This window comes from Leptonotus elevatus, chromosome 7, assembly GCF_054856555.1.
Source record: "Leptonotus elevatus isolate MCC_2025b chromosome 7, RoL_Lele_1.0, whole genome shotgun sequence".
Classification (NCBI taxonomy): Eukaryota; Metazoa; Chordata; class Actinopteri; order Syngnathiformes; family Syngnathidae; genus Leptonotus; species Leptonotus elevatus.
Genome location: NC_141245.1, coordinates 11,819,624 through 11,841,818, shown reverse-complemented (window position 1 = coordinate 11,841,818; position 22,195 = coordinate 11,819,624). Strand labels below are relative to the sequence as shown.

The 22,195-nt window shown below is 38.9% G+C and overlaps 2 protein-coding genes across 11 annotated transcripts in view; both read left to right on the top strand.

Moving 5' to 3' along the window:
- Positions 1-8,329, top strand: part of elna (elastin a) — a 66,824-nt gene extending 58,495 nt beyond the window's left edge. For 6 of the 9 annotated variants that reach the window (XM_086080767.1, XM_086080766.1, XM_086080763.1 and 3 more), the window contains 15 exons: positions 179-241; positions 354-467; positions 536-571; positions 907-957; positions 1,364-1,390; positions 1,858-1,911; positions 2,205-2,252; positions 2,641-2,739; positions 2,862-2,918; positions 3,121-3,156; positions 3,399-3,467; positions 4,423-4,476; positions 4,971-5,006; positions 5,648-5,722; positions 6,985-8,329. In XM_086080767.1, coding sequence (XP_085936893.1) covers positions 179-241; positions 354-467; positions 536-571; positions 907-957; positions 1,364-1,390; positions 1,858-1,911; positions 2,205-2,252; positions 2,641-2,739; positions 2,862-2,918; positions 3,121-3,156; positions 3,399-3,467; positions 4,423-4,476; positions 4,971-5,006; positions 5,648-5,722; positions 6,985-7,034 — 869 coding nt within the window. In that variant the 3' untranslated portion in view covers positions 7,035-8,329. The remainder of the gene's footprint in view (positions 1-178; positions 242-353; positions 468-535; positions 572-906; positions 958-1,363; positions 1,391-1,857; positions 1,912-2,204; positions 2,253-2,640; positions 2,740-2,861; positions 2,919-3,120; positions 3,157-3,398; positions 3,468-4,422; positions 4,477-4,970; positions 5,007-5,647; positions 5,723-6,984) is intronic. The other 3 variants (XM_086080764.1, XM_086080768.1, XM_086080765.1) reach the window with 2 other exon arrangements.
- Positions 8,330-9,443: 1,114 nt separating this feature from the next.
- limk1a (LIM domain kinase 1a) overlaps positions 9,444-22,195 on the top strand; it is a 44,315-nt gene continuing 31,563 nt past the window's right edge. The window contains exons 1-2 of one of the 2 annotated variants that reach the window (XM_086081057.1): positions 9,444-9,624; positions 11,861-11,960. In XM_086081057.1, the coding sequence (XP_085937183.1) occupies positions 9,567-9,624; positions 11,861-11,960 (158 nt within the window). In that variant the 5' untranslated portion in view covers positions 9,444-9,566. Of the gene's footprint in view, positions 9,625-11,860; positions 11,961-17,155; positions 17,383-22,195 lie in introns of those variants that run through there. The other variant, XM_086081058.1, reaches the window with a different exon arrangement.

Below are 22,195 nucleotides of genomic sequence, written 5' to 3'. Positions count from 1 at the left end.
AGGAAATAAAACATACTAATTTTATTAAGACATCCAGACACATAAATCCATCCAGATGTCTCTTATTATACACAAATTCAAAGATGTATTTGATTTAACAACACTTCTCTTATTTACAGAGTCCTATTAGACTGATTTTCTTAAATGAGAAATAATTCTGTCTGATTATTTGCATTAGGGGTTTCAACAGGAGGTGGAGCAGGATATGGAGCAGGAGGAGTCGGACCAGGAGCAGTTGGAGGTGATAAGTACTCTGGTGCTGCAAAAGCTGCAAAATATGCTACATTTGATGCAAGAAAAACATAAAAATGACCACTTACATTGCAGTTAGCATTTTCTTTTTTCATTTGTAGGAGTGGGTCTTGTCTTGCCGGGGGCGACGCCACACACTGCAGTTAGTGGCCTTCCGGATGGTTCTGCTGTTGCCGTGCCAGGTGGCACTGGTGTTACCGTTGCTGGAAAGCCACGTAAGGCGCTTGGGACGGTCACTTCTTTGAACATTTTTTCACTCGTTTTCTTGTCATTATTTCTATAGCAAAGAATGTAGGTCCATCTGGAACTCCCTTACCAGGTACTGTTAATTCAATTACAATTCAAGTTTTTATAATCAGCCCTGCTGGGGAAAAAACCCAGTAAACAGCATTGATGCTCACCAGTATAATATGGTTTTGTTATGTTTTCGTGCTGGTCTTGCTGGTGTCACCAGCAAGACCAGCAGCAGTAAAGTATTTTACTTACATACTTTCAACAAACTCATACAGTAAATCATGTTTTAACACATGCAAAACACAGCCACCTTGTATTGCTTCTTCTCCCAGCTATTTACCAGCTTTAGCTTATGGCCTGCCAGCTGCGGCTACCTAACTTTTCTGGTCAAACCCCCTTGTGCTCCCTTTCTTTTGGCAGGCCCCACACCTATTGCCACAAATGGCAAGGCCACAGAGCTCCCGCAGCCCAGTAAGACCAATCGTTTTGCTTGCAACCTTTCCTTATTCATCATCTGCATTGTCTACCTTAAAAATTCTACAGCAGGAGTTGTTGATGCGTTTGTAACAGTAGTATGTGGCGCATGTTTCAGATTGCAAATGGAGCTGGGATGCCCCTGCTGTAGAATACTGCAATGTTGGCTTTACTTTTTTTTTCTTTTTTTTTTAATAACCTCTCTTCCCTAGTCACTAAGTATCGTCGTAAACAAGCTGACAGATATACAGTAAATTCATTAATACTACACCACCACGTGTATCCCATAGCGAGAACAAGTGTTATACACTCTGTTTTGTTTTGTTTTTTCTGTAAATGCACCTTAATCGTGGCCATATTTCATGTTTGAGATTAACTATGTCAATGTCTGTCTGTGTTTTAGCTGGTACAAAAGGTCAAAGTCCAACTGGTAAGTGTGAATCATCTCTCATTTATCACGACTCTTAGAATATGGCCTCTATCAGACTTCTTGAACACCTCATAGAGTCATCTAATTTTCATGTGAAAAATAGAAATCACAATTTCCTGAATATTCATACAGTACATGCTGTCGTTTGAATCAAAAAAAGAAATTGATTATATTGAATAAAATATTACAGCACTTAACATATATCGCAAGAGTCATTGCTTGGAAGACAGCATCATAATTGAATATGTAAATTAGATGGTGCCTATATAACATAATGTAATGTAACACAGCAAAATGCACCACAAAGCAATTCCACAGTCTCTTTTGTCCTATTGCTGGCAGGGGCATAGAAACTTGGAGGTTGTACTGTACTGGATGTTTAGAGTAGTTGCAGTACATACTTTTGTCCACATGATAGAGCCATAGCCAAAGAAAGCAGCTCTGACTTGAGCTCTTACTGTTTGCAGGTGTTGGTGTTGGTGACGGCACAGCGGGCAAGGCACCAAAACCACTTCCACAAGGTACAAACGATTTTAAAATTGTTTTTATAATTTCTACAAATACATTCCACATAACTATATCCTTGTACTACTATCATAACTGTGACAGGGGCCAAGGACACAAACATGTGCTTGGTCCACAAATGAATATGAAACTTTTTCAAGCAGTTTAACAAAATCAGTAAATACTTAATTCCTCATTCCTGCATTTCATTTAAAACAGCATTGGTCGTAATTACACATAAAATGCTGATTCTAAAACATCTTCAGATTAAATAGATGTATACATTTCTTACTAGTCTTCTCCTCCTCAGGCACTGGAACAGGAGTTGGTCAAGGCGGAGTAGGTTACCCTTATGGCGGCAAGTTACCCATTTTATATAATACTTAAAATGTCCAATTCAATTCAAAACACTTTATTTGTCCTGAGGGGCAAATATATATTATTATAGTTGTTGTAAGCTACCGTGTCAAACTCTCACCATCCCTGTGCGGGTCAATGAGTCATGTGCAGTAATTGAGTTAAAATACAGATCCTTATTCACAGTATGGCACTCTACTTTGAATTATAGTCAAATTTTCACTTATGTGATATCATATCGCGGTAGATATTATTCATACATCATATTGACATGGTATTTCCGTGTATTGCCTACTATATATTCATCACACGTAATTGACTAGTGTGGTGTGAGTTAACCAAACATTTTTATAATATACCATAAATACCTATTCTGTTCTATTTTATAGTTCCTTATGGGGCAGGAACTGGTGCTGGACCTGGAACTGGAGCTGGAGCTGGAGCTGGAGCTGGAGTGCTACCCAGTGCAAAACCCTTGAAACCTCCCTGTGTGTATAAATGCAATATTTTAAAAAAAATCTGAAAATCATTAATTACTTAGTTTTGCAACAACATTATACAATGCTGTATCTGTATTTACTGCTTATTTGTCTGTCTTTCCCTCTCATAGTTGTGGGCGGAGCAGGAGGTGGAGCAGGAATCCCACTGGCAGCAGGAGGCTATCAAGGTTAGACATCATATTGTGTACTGTTTAGTTCAGCATCAAATAAGGTTTTTTTTTTTTTGGGGTGGTATTTGTATATTGTACAAGATGAAATTGAGCACAAAAAAGTGCCTTTATTATGCAAGGGAGTCACAAACACATTACTGTGGAAGGTTGGTCAACCTGTCGGACAATAATGCCCCTTTTTTGTGTCATCATGATTCAGTGGGATACGATCCATATCAACGTGGGTATGGACAGGGTATGTATGAAAGGAGAGGAGGCGTTATTGCACATTTACAAATAAACAAAAATAAACAATGTTCTGCCCAGTGACTGAAGTGACAGTTGGTCAGGAAGAAGCCGTCACTTTGGTATTTCCTGTGCAGGGAACTGATAAGTCTTTTTAATGGGTATCAAGCCAGTAAAATTAGGAGCGTAATTGATGTTGCAGGCATTTTAGAAACTTTCATAGTATCTGAAGCAAGTCTCCTTTATTCACAGGTGGGTTGCCGTATCCCTCTGCAGTCGGACTGGGAGGTGCCGGGGGAGGAGCTAAAGCCCCCAAACCAGGTAGCTTTTATATTAGCACCTTATATCCAAAAGACATTTTGTGCTGCTGTTAATGAAATACACTTATACTGTAATTGTCAGCGTAATCATAGAAACATGAACTAACGTATTTCCTAAAATACTTAATTGATGACTGAGTCAAGATTTAATACTCCACTACATTGTTAATCAGGTAATGATGGCTACGCTGGTATAAATGGTCCTTATTAAAGGTAATTACAGCCACAAAATGTTTACTAGAGGTGAGGTGTTAATTAACCCGTCCCAGTGTCAAACTGTCACCATCATAACACTTTTATTGCAGGCAATTTTTACATCCATAACTGCCCTGTGTTAATACATAATATATAATAAAAACAAACGAAACATATATAGTGTAAATTGAATGACTCATTGATGAATGATGAAGCCATAATGCAATCGTGATTTGCATAACAGATGAGCCTCATGCATTTGATTTATTTTAAAAACACTCCTAATTGTTACACAAATATATATATAAAAAAAAAGGCATCTTTCAATTACTTTTGTTCACGTAGCTTCTGGTGTTATTAATATGATCCCCGACTCTACACCCACTTGCTGGGGTTGCTCTTTTTTTTTTTACAATGTCATGAAAACAAAATACAAAAAATCAGGGACAAAATAAAATACACACGGTTAACCCTTTGATGCTCACTGAAATTAGCTCACATTGCAGTGGTTTACAGTTTAGACCAAGAGCATGGCATCATTTCCCATCAGACTGTGATTACTGTTGTACTGCTGCACAGCATCAAAGTTGAGATAACACTAAACCCGGGAGACTCCTGACGTAATTTAGCAAAAGTACACCAGAAGAAACTTGACTCGGGTTATTGAGTTCAGTTGAGATAACGAGATGATAAACAAATCCCAAAATACAACAATTCTCAACAACGGATTGTTTACTTGAACTGTTTTTTCATCTGAACAGGTTATGGAAATCTTGGAGGTGGTGGTGGTGGAGGAGGATATCAGCCTCAGCCAGGTGAGAACCGCCTCGATTTGTGTAATGTTTCCCCCTCATCCCAATATGACACAAAAGTCATCAACCAGCTGTATGTCATCTGCACACGTTTGTACTGTATGTAGCATAGGTCTTGCCCAACATGCCTAATTAAAATGCATGTACTGTGTAAGGAAATCCCAAAAGAGATTGAAATGATCTTTCAGGCAGCACTAAAATATCAAGGCAAGAGTTGATTCGACTGGATCTTGATTGTTGGATAGCTACTCCTTTTGTAATGCTCTTTAGCACCACCTACAGGAAGGGAGGTGCACATTATCACCAGATAGCTGAAACACATCCACATGAAAATGTCAACAAATATCAAGTATAAACAGAAAGCGACACTTAAATTGTGAATGGGCCCTTCCTTCTTCCTTTTCTAATCTTATTTTAATTTGTATTTGTTTAACCCTGCGCACTACCTAACAAGCAGAAAATAAATCCTAACCTCCTTTTCCCCTCCCTGTCCACAGGTGGTTACGTCCCAGCCCCACTGACTCCCCAACAAGGTACCTGATGATAACTACAGTACATGATGGCAATATCAGCACCTTAATTCATTTTCCAATTCCCCTCTCTGATGAATACCAGGTTATCTGGATGACATAGGAAGTCAGTGCATTGTGTGTGTGTGTGTGTGTGTGTGTGTGTGTGTGTGTGTGTGTGTGTGTGTGTGTGTGTGTGTGTGTGTGTGTGTGTGTGTGTGTGTGTGTGTTCAACAGCGCAGATGTCTTGACACAAGCAGTTTGTGAATGTATGATAATCTGCATTTTCCTGAACACTGGAGATTATTGCTGGTGGGATTATTTCAAGGGCGAGCACGTCTGCTTTCTTAGTTTGCTGGATTGATGTTTTACAGCGTTGGAGGCAGCTGCAACCAACCATATTGTCCTCCACTGTACAGTTCATGATGTTCAATCTGTATTTTGATTGCTGTAATTATAATAGCAATTGGCCAACTGCAAACTGTTCAGTTTGACTTGTTATCTTCAGCCAGTCATTTACCGTGGTTATTTTTCAGTCACTCTCGCCATCATCAACACGAGTTACAAAATATCAACAATTTCCCAGAAGAGCCGAACCAATCTAGTTATGCTGTCGAATCAAATCCTGTTCCTATTCCTACCTGTTTTTTGTTTTGTTTTTGCAGCTAAAGCAGCCAAGTACATTGGGAATCCATTGCAAGGCTTTCTGGGCGGTGCAGGAGGTGGAGGAGCCTACAGAGGTAACAGACATGCAATTGCCAGAAGAATCTTGAATTTACAATATATGTGTACTCTATGTGGCCGGTTAGCACATCGGCCTCACAGCTCATCTGTTTTGTTGGTTTGGTCATGTGACGTTCACAATGCAAGCTCGAAGGCACTTTGACGTCAACTTCCACTTTAATAATGTTAAGTCAAATTTCTGTTCTTCTTTACAAGGCTGGCTAACAAACAAAAAAAGAATATTAAAAATGCAAATGCTAATGTCTGATTATTTAAAACAAGGCAACCGGCTGCTCGAGGGCATGCACACTCTGAGTGTTGATTAATTTTAATTTATTCTTTTTTTCTTTTTCCTTTTTTACAGATTTTTTTACAGATTTGTGCCGGTCACAAAAATAAAACCCTGAGAGTCAAGCGTTAAAGGGGAAGTCACTCTTAAACATTTCTTAACAATAATATATGTGACCTCACTATTCTAAAGCATGACATTCTGATTAATATTACATTTGTGGAATATGAGTTATGCAGTAAAATCCAGCCATTTTTATCCATCTCAGGTGCAGCCATTTTGTCACTTGCTGTCAACTGAAGATGACATCACAGTTGCTCATCAGGGCTCAGGCACAGACCAATCACAGCTCACCTGTTTTCTGAAGCTGAGCTGTGATTGGTTGTTATCTGAGACCTGAGCAACTGTGATGTCATTTTCACTCGACAGCGCCAATAAAAACTGCTGGAATTTGCTGCTTTAATTATATTCTACTAACGTAATATTAACCAAAATACCATATTTAGACTAGTGGGGCTGCATAGAACATATTATTGTCAAGAAATTACTTGGGTGTTGACTTCCCCTTTAAACTGCGTTGACACCGAATGTATACTTTTTTCACTTCCCATCTATTCGAATTTAAAACCGTTTTTCCCAAAAGGAAAATAAACGCTTAAACTCTTTTTAGTTTTACAATTGTTAGCAATGCAGTCGTTTTTAAGTAGCATTCTAAGATGCTTCATTTTACAAATGTAAAAAGAGGACGACCACCGAAAATACTGCCACAAAACTTTAGGTGACCGCCATGTATGAACTTTCACTGCTTTGAAGGCGAGTCTGTTTAAGTCATTTCCTGGATAACTGTAGTCCCTTTTCAATTAAGCCCCCCCCCCCCATTAAACTTGGGGGGGGGGGCAATGAAATCGCCAAAACACAACCAAAATGCTGTTCAGTTGTAAAGGATTGTCAATGCTAACATGTTTGTTGCATGCTAACTGTTTTCCACAGGTGGAGCAGCAGCAGCATGCCAGGGCAAATACTGTGGCAGGAGGAAGTAGACGCACTCCTGAGGTGTGACGTGGCCTGAAGAAAACCATGGTGCTACTGCATGAACTAGAATGTACATTTTAGAAACACAAACATTCAATGTTGTTTTTACTTACTTGACTTCAACGTCTGCTCTTATGCAAACCCACCGACCAAAAGTTTTGTATTTTTTATTTTTTTTCCCTCATGTGACACTTATTGCTGACGGTGCCTTTAATTATAAATGTGTGAACATCAGTTCACTTTATTGCCCCTTTTATGCACCAGTGTACTTCAAATACTGTATAATGTGTGTCCGCCTGTGCTCATTCTTGTGCAACTGAATGTTCTCTATGTGGCTTGGACATATGGTGACACAACGAAAGATTGTCTGGAAATGTGACCTGTGCAGGATGCTGGAGCGTACCAGTTTGAATCTGAAAACAAGGCAAGCTGAAATGTCTCTGCCTCTTGGACCCGTGAGAAGGCTGCTTTTTGCGGCCATATCGCAACATTGTCTTGGGCCCTCCTTCTTCCTCTCTGCTATTTTTAGCCCCATTGGGTATAAAGTAGTGGGAAATGGGACTCCAGCCAGTCCATCTGTTCACGTTAAGTTTTTTTTTTTTTTTTTTTGCTGATTCTATTTGCCCAAGCATTTCTAATTTCGACAAATGCTTTCTTGAGGTCACTCTGTTTCCTTTTATTATTTTATTCTTCCAGTGTATTTCTGGAAAGTTTGCATTTTTGCGCATTTGCTTTGTGACGCTTTTTCCTCAAGTGTCATTTCAGGAGTTATTTACATTTATGTAATAAGGTTCATTCAAGCTTCTAACTCATATCTTATTGTTATAATAATTGTGTGAACATGCAGTAAGACTTAGCATCCGCATGTATTCATGAATTGTAGTACAGAATGACACTTTTGTTTATTGGGTGCATCCAAGCCCCATTGTTCATTTACTTGAGCTGCTTTAGTGGGAAAACAAAAAGAGGCAGAGCTTAAGTGACCAAAGGTTCATGGGAGCTGATGCCAAGTGGCCCCGTTTTTTCTTTCTGTAATTGTGTACTGTATTTTGTGCTAATATGAAGGTTGCTGGCATTGGTTTGTCCACTCTGAGCACTTTGAACCTCACTGGGTCAGACGTGCCGTGGGATGCACTTCATCTTTATTTAAAACTATTTCTGTAAGGAGGAACATTGTGGTTTTGCACTTTTATAAAAAAAAATAAAAAATCCACACGTGCACACACTCACATGAGTAAATATATCCTGCCATTGTATTTGCATCATCAAATAACTAAATAAAATGTGTTTTAAAAAACAACAACGTGCCATCCTGTTTCAAAGTGCAAGAGCCATTAGTTGACAACTTCTTCAACAGTGAAGCAAATTAAGACGTCCCTTTGCCACAGCTGGGTAACTCCTACTTTTTGGGCCATCTGGAAATAATAAAGCACTGAGCTGTGATGCAGACGTTACATAAGGCTGGAGGACTGCTCGCTGAGGAAATCAAACCTGGGGTCGCAGGCTGCATTCCGAACCACTCAAATATATACCATCTTCACGCCTTGGAAAAATGAACTGAGACCTATTATGAATTTTGATCACATTTTCAAACAGTTCCCGTGTATGTTAATAATATGATGACTGACATGTTTTCATCAAAATATTTGAAGGATAAATAATTACAGTATACTTTAAAGCCTATTATTTAAGCCTCCTGAAAGTTACCTGATTTTTGAGGGGGTGGTCCTGTCTCATGTAACCAATGGCAAGTATAATCTCTACAGTAATATTGTTATAAATCTTACCATCAACCCTGATATGTTTATATACATACTGTATTAATATAGAAAAACGTTCCGTAATATTTCTGTCTTTTTTTTCTTTTCTTTTTTAATATGAGGGCAATTTAGTGTGTTGTATGGGACGATTTCAATCTATTAGATGAGAGCTTAAATGAGAGCCTTTCAGCATAAAGTGTGAGAGCATGTCAATATATAATTGAAGACCACTTTAGTTTGATATGAGACATAATTTTGATTGTAGGTGTGAGAGTGTTTCAGTTGTCTATCTATGTTCTTTTTTTCAGTTGTGTAATCCTTAAAACAGGTCTCGTATATCCTAAAAGATATATTATATTATATTATATTATATTATATTATATTATATTATATTATATTATATTATATTATATTATATTATATTATATTATATTATATTATATTATATTATATGAATCTGTTGTTAGTAAATTAGGTTTAAATATTAAATCCACAATATTTCCAGCAGTCCCTACAGCACTTCCCGCCCACCAGTGCCCCGCTCAACAAGAAGGGAGGGTCCAACCATGCTCGACCAATCAGCGTCGTCCTGTGGCCGGCAGAACAGTTTGATTGGTTCGTTGCCCTCTTGAATGAATCCCCCGCAGAGGCGCAGACCCGAAGCGGGCAGCAGGAAGAAAAACCCAAGCCAACCGCTGCTGCTAGGACACCGCCGGCCTGAGGTGGTTGGGCACCGGTATTCCGTCGACCAGAGTCTCCTGGCTCTCTGTCGGAGAGTGAATGCGGTTGATGCTGTTCTGCTGCACCTGGAAGAACGAACGCATGGGAGAGGAGGAAGGTAAAGATGGAAAGAGGGGTGGTTGGAATGGTCACCCGAGTACACCGCCCGGGCGGGACTTGCTCTCGCATTGAGATGCTGGTGGGCAAAACAAGTCTTGCGGTTTTCCCCTCTGTAGTTTGCTTTTCGTCCAGTATGTGTTGTGTTTAGAAAGAGTGTTAGACTGCACGTCCAGATGGTTGTCTAAATGAGGCCATGTTGCCTTCTTCGTCACGCTTGCGTGCAAGTGTTCAACTCCAGGTCATGCCCGTTCTAATGTACATTTGTAAAGCATATTCTTCTTGTCTCTGTGCCGAAAACACTTCTTTCTATCTATCTATCTATCTATCTATCTATCTATCTATCTATCTATCTATCTATCTATCTATCTATCTATCTATCTATCTATCTATCTATCTATCTATCTATCTATCTATCTATCTATCTATCTATCTATCTGCTGTCTTGTTGCATAACTCAAGAGAACCTGAGACTTAGGGGATCGAATTGATGACCGAACACCTGCAGAATTTTCTGTTAGAAAGCAAACCTCATTGTTCCATTAAATACTGCAGGTCAACCAGGCTCTGGAGTAACAAAGCGACCCCTAGGCCATCACAGCTGCCACCACCGTGTTTGACTGCAGCTTCTGATCTAAATGTTTCATTGCAAAAGTCAGTTTCCATCTGAAGGTGCACAATGTCTGTTTAAAAATAAAATAAAAAAATAGAGTAAATGTCCTTAAGCAGTCGCAACACAAACGGGGCTAACTTGGATGTGATGACTCACGTGATGTTGCAGTGGTCTGCTGCAAGTCACTGTGTGTTTGCGTGTTTAGATATGAGTCAGAAAAAAATCAAGTGTTTGCACTATTGTGTATTGTGTATTTGTTCGCCTTTCATCTGAGCCCTTAGTGTCTTTTAGTGGCCGTTGCAGACACCAGATTCTGCAATAATGAGCAAGTGAAGTGCTCCATAATAAAGAGACAAGGTGATAAATATGAATTAATGAAGAGCTTAGGTGGAAGGAGAATGGAGAGACATTAGAGGCCATCATTGGCATTGCCCTCCTTGTCAAGAAGATCAATAAAACTACAGTGCTACAGCAAGCCATTACGTAAATAATCTGTGTATACAAGAGGTGGCCTTTCAAAGCTCAAAAACTCACAGTACAGTCTTAAAGTATCTTGGTTTATTTGACGGCAATAGCCAGCTGTAATTGGCTTGTGACTGAAAGTACATTTCACATCAATTAAAAAAAAAAATCCATAATATTAAATGTAAACATCTCAAATGTATTTTTTATTTTCATGCCTGTTTTTAAATTTGCATTACAGCCTATGTATCAGTAGCAATTGCTGTCATTACATGTTCACTTAGCAGTAATTACAGTTATTACCATTTTGCTCAACAGTAATTACCATGTTACATTGACATTATTATGTTACACTCACACTGGGTAGTCATTGCTATGCTGTGTCAGTAGTTGCTTGTCCTGTGCAGTCACTACTACATGGTAATAACCATGTTGTTACGGCCACTCTCACTACTCTGTCAATGCTGTCGCTTCAGGATGGTACATCATCTTTACTGTGTTGTTACACGAGCACTCATTGGTAATGAACTCGTTGTTACATGTTTGTTTATTAGTAATTACTTTGCTATTACATGTACTACAACAGTAGTGTATTACTACAGTATTAACAATGCTGTTTTCATAGTAGGAATGCTACATTTTTAAGATTGTGCTTAGTAAAAGTACTATAATGTTACATTTGCATGCACAGTTATTATTACTATGTTGTTACATAAGTGTCCAGTCCCCTTCATGTAAAACTTAAGACTATGGCCCGTACGATCCGTAACAAAGCCGTATTGACTGATAATGATACAGTACACTAACATCTCTTACTCAGCCTCTCAATGCATTTATGTCTTCAGGGCCTCGGATGTAAAAGGGTGTGTGTGTGTGATGTGTGTGTGATGTGCTTTTAGATGGATTAACTTTAAAATGTGCTTAAGTGAGCTGTAATGCCTTGCTGTCTGTTGCTCCTACTTCTGCCGCCTCCACCTTTCCGCTGAAGGTTTCATCAGCATTTCTTTAATGCAAGCCTGAATAGGTTTTCCTAACGTAGCTAATGGGCTTCTTTGAAATGACGGGATGATTAATATGTTTGTTTATCTTTGTGGTTGTTGTTTGCAATGGCGTCTAACCACAATGCATGCTGCTCACTCCTTGTATGTGACTTTGGTTGCAGCTGGAGGACGTTTGCCCGTATGTGCGGGGTGCAAACAGAGGATCTACGATGGACAGTATCTTCAGGCTCTCAGCAATGACTGGCACACCATCTGCTTCAGGTACGGTGCATGCTATGCAGATCATTCGTGGAGCGAGACTGCGTTGCATGGAGTTGACTCAATATTGATTGATTTGAGAATCAATCTGCGTTCAACTTGAGAGATTTATGCGTATATAGAAAGGACAAATGGGCATGACGCGTTTATCGAAAGCACTTCACTCACATTTGCCAGCTAATGGCCCGTCCGGCAAGGTGCCCACGTGTGCTCACGAGGAGCCATTTTGACACTTGGATAGTGGCTGATGGTAGCCGGTAGCTTGTGCAGTAACGGCCTGAGCACGCAGAGCGCATGTGCACGGGTGTGTGTGTGTGTGTGTGGTGATGAGTGGATGTGTGGCTTTGTGTGGGAACAAATCCACTCAGGCCTTGTGAACCATGTAATGCACATAGTCATGTCATACATGAGTTGCTTCTTAAAGGGATACTTGACTCATTGAGCTATTTTCAGCAGTAAAAAGTTCATATTTTGTCCAGAATTAATTTAATCCTTAATTTTCATGTGGCAAAATTAGTTATAAACTCATTCACTGCCATTGACGGCTATAGACGTCAACAAGAGTATGAAAACCTAGGAAAAAAATTGTTATTGGACATTTAGAAAATATATAAAATGTGTGATTAATCGTGAGTTAACTAGTGAAGTCATGGGATTCATTATGAAAAATTCCTAATTTTTAATAATCTTTTCTTCTTTCTTAAAAAAAAAAAAAGTAATTTAATTTTTATTTTCTTATTTTTAATAATCTTTTTTTTTTAAAGAAAATATTATTAAAAATTAAGGGCGTCAGGTGATTAAAAATTGTAATCATCATTAATAGCATGACTTCACTAGTTAACACACGATTAATCACAAATGTTATATCTGTTCTAAATGTACAATAAAAAAAATCAAAAGTTAACAAAAGTGGGAACAATGTTAAACTAATAGAAATAGTTCAAATGAATTTTTGACCTCTTTAGCCGTCAATGGCAGTGAATGAGTTAAAGGTATTATCACATTAATTATAGAAAAACTGATGAAAATGGCTCAAGGAGTCGAGTATCCCTTTAAAGCTGCAATAGAGAAATGCACAAATTAGTAAAGTGGTACCTTGATTTATGAGTTCAATTCATTCTGTAACCGAGCTCATAATTCAGATTACTTCATTCATAATCCATTGAAATTAATTGAAATGTCATTAAGCCATTCCAGCCTCCCAAAAACAACCACACTTTTTTTATAGGTGTTCTTAATTACAAAATATAGGCTGCATTGCATAAAAATATAATAAAACAGAATATAAGGAAATAAAGGTTTTATGTTTTTTTAAGTGTAAGTCATCCCTTGCTGTATGGCGTTTCTCCTTTTGAAGCTTCACTACGTCGCTGAATTTTTATTTTTTTTATAAACAAGGAGGAAAGGGGAGCAAGGAAAATGGCGCCGACTTGTCTCTCAAACTGGAGAAGTGCAAGGCAGAGTTAATCTAACACTCTGTGGAGTTAATCTAACTCTAGGTGATCAACTCTTACACTTTGGGAGTTAAAATGAACTCCCACAAATTTAACTCTGCAATTATGCTGTGTAGCCAAAAGGCACAACCTCTTCTTAAAAAAAAAAATGTTGTGTGTGCCTTTAAGGGGTGTGGCCTGCCCTCTAAAAACAGTTGGGTCAAAAATAACCCAACTATGGGTAAAAAATGGACCGTTCCTCTACTTGGGTCGATTTGAACCAACTTTGAGTCAAGAAATGGGTTTTTTCAGCGTAAAACAACTCATAAATATAGGTCAGATTCTTTACCTGGGTCAAAAAATCGGATAATTTTTTATAAAACAACCCAGAAAGTTGGGTCAAATTGAACCATAAAGTGTATCAGTCCATTTTTTATCCATAATTGGGTTACTTTTGACCCAACTGTAACTGTCAAGTGTTTTAATTTTGTATTTGTGTGTTTGACTGTTTGTCCTGCGTATTATTTTTACTTCACTCAAGTGGAAGAATATTTGAAGCTCCACTGTAACAAAAAAGTTGCCTCTCAACAAAAAGCGAAACAAATCGACCAAGCAGCAGCCCTTAACTTGAAAATCACCTAAGATCTAAGATCGCTCTTGTGGTACCATTGATAACATAGTTTATTCCATTCTCAGCTTCTGTTTAGTTTCCGCCTGCCGCACTACTTTCCCTTCTCCTTTCACATTTTGTTCATCTGAGACGCTCAGCAAATTGACTCTCGCTTTGTGGGGAAACTCAGCACTCAGTGCGTCACGAGTGATTTCCATCGGCGCGGTGGTCTGAATGGGTAACACGAGCAGGATATCTGGGCACGTGGCGGCAAATCTTTTGTGCATGTGTGTGTAGGCCCCACTGGTGTCTGTGTGGCATCACAATCGATGCTCATTAATGGTGCTCTACACGACTTTGTGTCCCTTTTAAAGTGGGCTTGTGTCGCCTATTCAGCCCCAAGTGTTGTCAGCTCCTTTACATTCATTTGAAGTGTCACATATCAGCCGTGAGCGTCTCTCCACTCTGCTCTAATAAATATAGAAGAACATTGAATGAAATCAAAAGGTTAACATGGGAAATGTCATTGTCATTTTAGTTAGATAGGAGGCTTCAATTCCAAAATGTCTTGCTCGTGTGATTAAGAGTAGAGTGTAGACTTTTTTTCTTGACTGTTCAAACTAAGTATTATTTTTCATTTGGAAATCAGTTTTACAAATAAGTTAGCTGCCTTTCTCGTGGTACTGTTACGTCAGTGTTGTCAAGTCAGCCAATGGAACATTTAACGTCACCAGCATCAATGCAAGTACAATGATGAATGTGGCTCAGAATTGTCAGTGCATAGTTTGTCCACCAGAGGGCGCACTGCTCCCTCCCATTTGGAACATAGCTGGCAAGTGAATACTGTCTGACGAACGTCACGTTAAAAAAAAGAAGAAAAACGTGCAGTCCAGCAAGGTTTGAAACAAACCGACTGTTTTTTGGTTTTGTTTTTTTGCCATTTCAAAATGGAGGTGATAATATTTTAACACTAAATCGCACAAGGCACACAAATGTTATATATTTTTTTAAAAAATACACTGACTTTATGTGTCGTCTTGTAGACTCTTTGACTGTTTTGTAGTAGTTTGTTGTGTTGCTGTACTGCGATTTCTTTCTATGCTTTTTATTTATCTACCATTTTGTGAGCGCATGTGCTCCATGTTGCAGTGATACTACTGCATTCAAGTGCACCGGCGTCCGGCCGCAGTAAAAACGAACTCAGCTTGACATTCGGCAATTTGACAGTCATCCCGAAGGACTGTAAAAGCCTGTGCTTTGCACTTTTCTCCTCGCTGCATGGTTATGGAGTGCGTATTGGGGGATGCAATGTGTGTCTGTTTTGATCATAAAAGCAACTTACAAAATGTTTGATGCTGCTTTGAGACGGACGGGCACGTTTCTGACTGCATAAAAAAAAGAAGAAGTCCAAATGAGGTTGCTCTGGTAACAGTGAGGATCGCCTTGGCAGCAGAGAACACAAAAGGCTGCAGTGACTCAGCTGCTTCTGCTTGCAAACCAACTCTGCCTGGCAACGCAAGCTGCAGTACATGATATCGTAACATAAATTAAATGAAGCAAGCTCTTTTTGCCTCAACTTCTGTCACTTTTGCCTATAATTAAACGCTAATATAAATTTGTGGATTTGGTACATCTTGATTTTCTGACATTGCTACTGTGATCAGAGTTCCTCATGGCTTTTTCCTCAACCAATGGCTATCTTTTGCCTACACACATCCCGATTTGCATTTGCATTGAATAGATTATTTTTGTTCAAGTCGTGATCATGTATGGGAAAAACAACTTGGAAAAAATGTCCAAAGATGCAGGCATGAATTTTTTATATGAAAGGCTTTTTATTTATTTTTATTGCTTCAATAAAATGAATTTGGTCTTTGGAGTGCCTGACCCCCCAACAAGTGCATACTTAACACAGCCAAGTAAATCATTTGTTAGCTGCCTATATCCATAAATGGTCCTGTTAGTAAGAATTTAGCAAATTTAAATAGCACCACCCGTTTAAGCTATTGGCACATAGGCTGGGCAAAGAGCAGCCATTTTCAGAAACTGCTACGTAGAAACATTACCATGTTATTGGTAAAGCCGCAAGTTATGACATGCAGATTAGGGTTGGTTTACAACATAATCAGTGTCAGCTTCTGATGAACAGCACTTACGCAAATATTTTTTATGCATCTGCTGCAACAAATGCAACAAAATTATAGGGACACTGTGTGTAGAATTTACGGCCATCTAATGGTGAACTAATAGAATGGAACAATTTTGAACTACGGTGCCCCAGAAGAGTCCACACTTTGCAACACTACCACCAATTACTACCATTTATTATTTGGAGTGAGCAAATGAGCAGAAGTTAGCGCCTAGCAAGAACTCTCTGAAGCGGCTAACAAGAGCGGCTAGCAAGAACTAGCTGGAGCAGCTAACAAGAGCGACTAGCAGGAGAAGCTAGCAAAAGCACAGCAGATGGAGACAAGTGGTGGGAGCTCGAATCATGGGACTAAGCGGCGGTCGACCCATCGGGTCCGACACTAGCTGCATGCAAGTTGAGGCGAGATGTGGTTTATTTGAATGATACAGGACCGCCCCCTCCGAACAGGCTGATTTCACATGGCTAATTAAAAGATTTTTGATGAAAGCATATCACAGCTATGACATGTTATGTATGTTTGAAATTTTGCGTAACTGTTTAAATATAAGACAGACATAAAGATGTACTTTTTTTATGCCAACCTAAACAATTTTGGGAACTTTATTGGACATTCAATGTTCTACTGTATTCTTATTCTGTGTTCCACTTGACTGTGTTAAATATGAACATGATGCTAATATGAAAAACACCTCAATCAGTTGATGGCACTGATAAGTTAAAAGCACAATAAGAGGCCTAAACATATTAAATTACTATCACTCCCCATTTCCATTATTATTTTTTTAATCGGGCTGATCCGAGAAGAACAAAAATCAGCATATAATTGTGCCCATTCAACTGCTTTAAAAATAATACATTTTTGGCCTATATTTATTATTATTGTTATTGATTATGATTACGATTCAGGAATCAAGGCCATAAATGTATGTTTGAATGGCTGAGGCCGTGATGTCACAGAGTCAAGTGTGTTCCCAGAGGACAACCGCAGGAAGTCGTTGAGGCCAAAAAGGCAGCTGCACTGTGGGAGCAAACAAAGCAAGGGAGAAGCGGAGTAGAGTGTGTCATTGATGACAGCGACTGCCAGGCTGCGAGGCTGCTTGTCACGCTTTGCGAGTTCAGCATCAGCGCTGCGGACATGAGTGTGGCTTTTAAGTGTCAAAACGACACCTTCGGTCCTGTGGGGGAAATGTCAGCAAAGAATCAGCACGGCAAGAGACAGCATCAGCACACCAAGTAAGTTGAATGTGCTGGATTCAACTTTTTCACGTTCTGAGGAGCTGTGAAGTGTGTTTGAGAATGTCCTTTTATACACTTGAGTCTAACCTTTAAGGAGCATTCATTTACAGCACTCCATTTTCCTTTTTCTTTGAATCAATTAATTATGGTTTCTATCTGACTAATTGGTAAATGTGGAAACTAAATAAAGGGTTTCCTCAATTCTTTTCAGTGCAAGACCCACAAAAGACATTTCCCAGGATGCCTCAGTTGCATCAAAGCTAAAACATTAACGTTTGGATTTAAAACATTTCTAATTCAAACAAAAAGTCCAATTGTTCATATGTATGGCAATTACAGAATTAGAAAACAATCCTACAAGGGGAATTAAGAGACAAGACAAAAGTGAATCATTAGGAGAGATGCATAAGGCACAAAGTTAGATGATGTTGTTTAAAATAAATAATAAATGACTTGATATGAAATCTGCTGTATTGTAAATATTGATCTGTGGTGACTGGTCAGTCAAGTAATTCGACTATTTTCCTTTGTGGGGTTGTAAATAAGCTTTTTTAACAGCTATGAGTGGCATGGCTAGGGAATATATTTCTTCAAAATAGACATAAAATTGCATACAGCCACTGAAAAATCCCAAGTGTGTCTCTTTCAGAGGGATGTCACTTCTGAAATGTGTCATGGTGAAGATACTTTGGCAACTCACGTCCTAAATTTCCTGTAAGCTCACCCAGGCTTCACATCAACTCTTAACCACTTCAACTTCTGGATGCAAATATAAAACATGGTCATTGACTTCCTCTTGATTATCATAGGTGGATGTGTGTTCAGTGTGTGTGTGTGTTTTTTTTGAATGGTGCTTAGGCTTCATCATGCGGGTTGTGATGTGTTCTTTGCTTTAATATTAAAGTGAGTTATTAAAATGAGTTTAAAGTCACACGTAGGTTCCGAGATATGAGGCAATAACGGTTTAGTAGTTCAAACTTTGTCCTCTTTCATCGGTTAAAACCTTCATTTTTATGATATAAACATTGTGAAGTGTTCAAAAAAATCTCATTTTGTAAAAGATACTCAATGAAGAAGACATAAACCATTGCTTATAACGTTGCTGTTGTGAATGTCCATGCGGGGAATCCCCATCATACAGGTTTCCGTATAAAGCTGACGATTCCTTTTTGCCATGACCAAACAATGGCCTCTGATTGGTCAGTTGCTGTTCATTCAAGTAGTGTAATGCGTAATAATCCCATATATATGCCAGCGCGCTGCCATGCGTTCGTGGCGGCCATGTTGGCAGGGGTGACTTTTACATCAAAGGCGATTTTGAAAATAAGTCGTAACTTGCTCACTTGTCCACCGATTATCATGAGGTTTGCTTTTTGCTATCAATACATAGCATTTGAAAAAAAGCCAACACATTTTTTTTTTTACTTTGAAAGGTATCTCCTAGTTAATTGTATGGCTTATGTAACCATACGCAACACAATGGTACCAGCAGCCTTGGGCTTTTGTTTTTCTTGCCGTTTACAAGCATGAAATTCGCTGATGATTCGCTATGCTAGTTTCATTAGCACATTTATGTTTTTTTTTAATTTATGTGTTAGCCTTAAGATAGCAGACTTGTCAGACAAAGTTATGTGGTTTGTTTAAATGCAGAACATGCAGTTCTCTGTTGTTTCCTGTTCAGCTTTCCAGTAAACGTTAACAGGCAACGGCAATTAACAGCTTGAGGCTCGTATGTGGCCTCTTTTTTGAAGAATTGTTTACTATCTCCCAAACTGTGAATTTACCAAATTACGGCTCATATTTCAAAAGAATGACTGAGTCACTCGCAAGTCAAAGTGTCCCTGTACTTGTGAAGTTGACAAAACACTGAAGGATAAATACAAGCAGTACAGGGAGTGCTCAAGGTACGTTGTCCGTAATACCTTATTTTTTGTTAATTTCCCTCAGTAATCACTCCATTTTAAAATTATTTAAAGTTGTGTTGTTGTTACCTCCAGCAACGGACGTCCATCAGCCGGTCGGCTCGCCATCAGGCGAGTCACATTTCCGTGTCTAAGCTTGAATTAGCTCCGGTCCGCCGTCCGTCACCAATGAATGTCCGTGCGGAAACACGAAATATTGGTTCCGGCATCTTCCGGGTCGCGCAATAATGTTTTTTTTTTAATTACTGTACAAAGTATTTTGATGTGAATATCGACATTAACGGGGAAATCCGACTTAAGTCGTGATTTTGGGTTACATCGCCGTAGGAACGGAACTCGTAACCTGAGGACTCCCTGTATTTATACTTAACTCATTCACTGCCATAAATTCATAAAAAAAAGATTATTAAAAATTAGGGGCAAGACATACAAATTCTGTATGTTCTAAATGTAAAATAAAAAAAAAATCTAGGTTTTCATACTCTTGTTAACAAAAGTAGAAAAAAATGTTAAGCTAATAGAAATAGTTCAAAATAATTTTTGACGTTTATAGCCATCAACGGCAGTGAATGAATAAAAATAAAAAATAAAGAAAATATTATAACAAATTCGGGGCGTCAGGCGATTAAAAACTGACTTCACTAGTTAACTCGCGATTAATCACAAATTTTATGTACAAAACTAAATGTACAATAAAAAAAATCTAGATTTTCAACAAAAGTGGAATTTTTTTTTAAACTAATAGAAATAGTTCAAATGAATTTTTGACGTTTATATCCCCGTCAATGGCAGTTAATGAGTAAATTAGGAATGTTTTTTCCCATTGTTTATCAAGCAAATGTCTTCAAATGTTCATACCTTGTTAGTGGATATTGATAAAAGTGGAGTAACCGGCCCGCAATGGCAATGGCAAGTGTCATAAACAAATATTTTAGAAATTAGTGTAGTCGTCCTCTGCTGGACACTAAAACAAGTGCAAGCTAAATGTGCTTTTATTTACTTCACTTCCAGATCAGATTGGGATGCTCAGGTTTTTTTTTAATTTGTTTGCAACAAGATTTCAGGTTATTTCAACTGTTTCTTCCTAGCATATTTTGCACTTGACAACTTTTAATCACCCAAGTGCCTCTATTGTAAATATTGTGTAGCAGCAATCTATAGTGTTTAAGAACTCTTTTTTTCCTGCTGTTCAGAATTTGTGTTCAAGCTTTAGTCTGACACGGACTCTTCTCTAAATGCTGATGAGCAGACACTCTTCTGTCTCCTGAATCCCTCCGAACAATAATCAGCTTCCAGAGCTTTCTTTTATTGTTCCCCAGCCAGTAAAACAAGTGAGAAGTTCCCAGACCGAGCTCGCAGCTTAACTCTCACAAAGCAAACTGCTGCCGTGCACAGCCTTTACTCACAGGCTGTTTACCAGCTGAATGGTGTCACAAATACAAACACGGTCACCTCGGAGCGTCTGTTCCTTCCCCAGAGTACACGCAGTGCTGTTTAAAATGCACAGCTTATTTTCCTCCATTTGGTGGGAATTTTACAAATGGAGTAAATGTTCAACCGTGAACGAGGATTTTCACTCGATACTGCCAAGGTCACTGGAGTCCTAACCTCATTGGCTGAGGGATTTCCTGGTTTAATGCTGCCCAATAGAGAGTAGGCGGGAGGTCAGCACGATGAGCGAATGTCTTCTCCCAGAGAGAGGTGACCTCATTGCTGTGGCATTTCGGGTTGCCATGGAGGTGAAAAGACGGGGTTCAAAAAGGGGCAGAGTGTTTTGGGACGGATCCTTGGAAGTGTGTGAGAGCTAAGCGACATTAAAACCTGAATTCATTTGCTAAAATGATGTCCCATCGGGGGTGTTATTGTCTGTGTTGAGGAATCCTGCTGGTGGTTTCCTTCATGCAAAAGGGAATGTTTTGGCACGGATGCCGTAATCCCCTCAATTTGCATGATCTTATGGGCGGGAACAAAGATGTCTTCCCCAGGCAGTGTATTCGTGTGCATCTTTTTTTTAGTGAGGATTTCAGCACAATACTACATTTTCCGCAGCAGACGCATTAGTTTTCATCACCATCAGTCAGATAAGTTGTAAAAGCCTCGGTAATATTATGTTGGCTTGTTTTCTCGATTGTCCTTGACATATTGGCATATTGATCAGATCTCAACAGCATTCCTGCATGCTTTGCAGACAGAGGTGATGGATGTCCCTCTGAGCTTTATAGAAGATGATGGAAGCTTTAATAATTCATAAGCAGCTACATTTCTGCGTGTGCGGTTGTTTGTGCGCACATCTTCAGTTCCTCTTGTCACAACACATCACTGGCATAGATAAATGAACAAAGTAATCAATGAAATTGGATAGTTTCTCACAGCATAGCACATTTGGCTGGGAATCATTGCTGTAGGGACATTAGTCTGAAACCTCCTTTTTATTAAACTGACTTTTTTAAAGAAAAGGGAAAGGGAAGGATGTTTAGTGAATCTGAAGTTAACGGTGTGGGTGTGTGTACCCTCGTAAATATTTCAGGTTTACATCTGTCAACTAATGGTGATCCATGGCTCTCATCACATCAGGCCCATTTGGTTCCATCCACTTCCTGCACCAGTGTCAAATGTGCACGTCATATAACGGCCCGGGGCAACACCTGTACACACAAACTCGCTCGAGCCTTCGCTTCCTCCTCGCACTTGTGCCATGTGTCAAATAGCAAAGAATATTGTATGAATGCCTGGAAACATTAAATCCTATTTAGATTTAACACTTGAAGTAAGTAATATGTATGTGCCCAGCCTAGTCTAAAGTCTGTAAGTCTATTCTGTTTTTATATTGTGTTTGTGGAATATGAGTAAAGCAGCAAAATTCATCCATTTCAGGGGGCGGTTCTGAA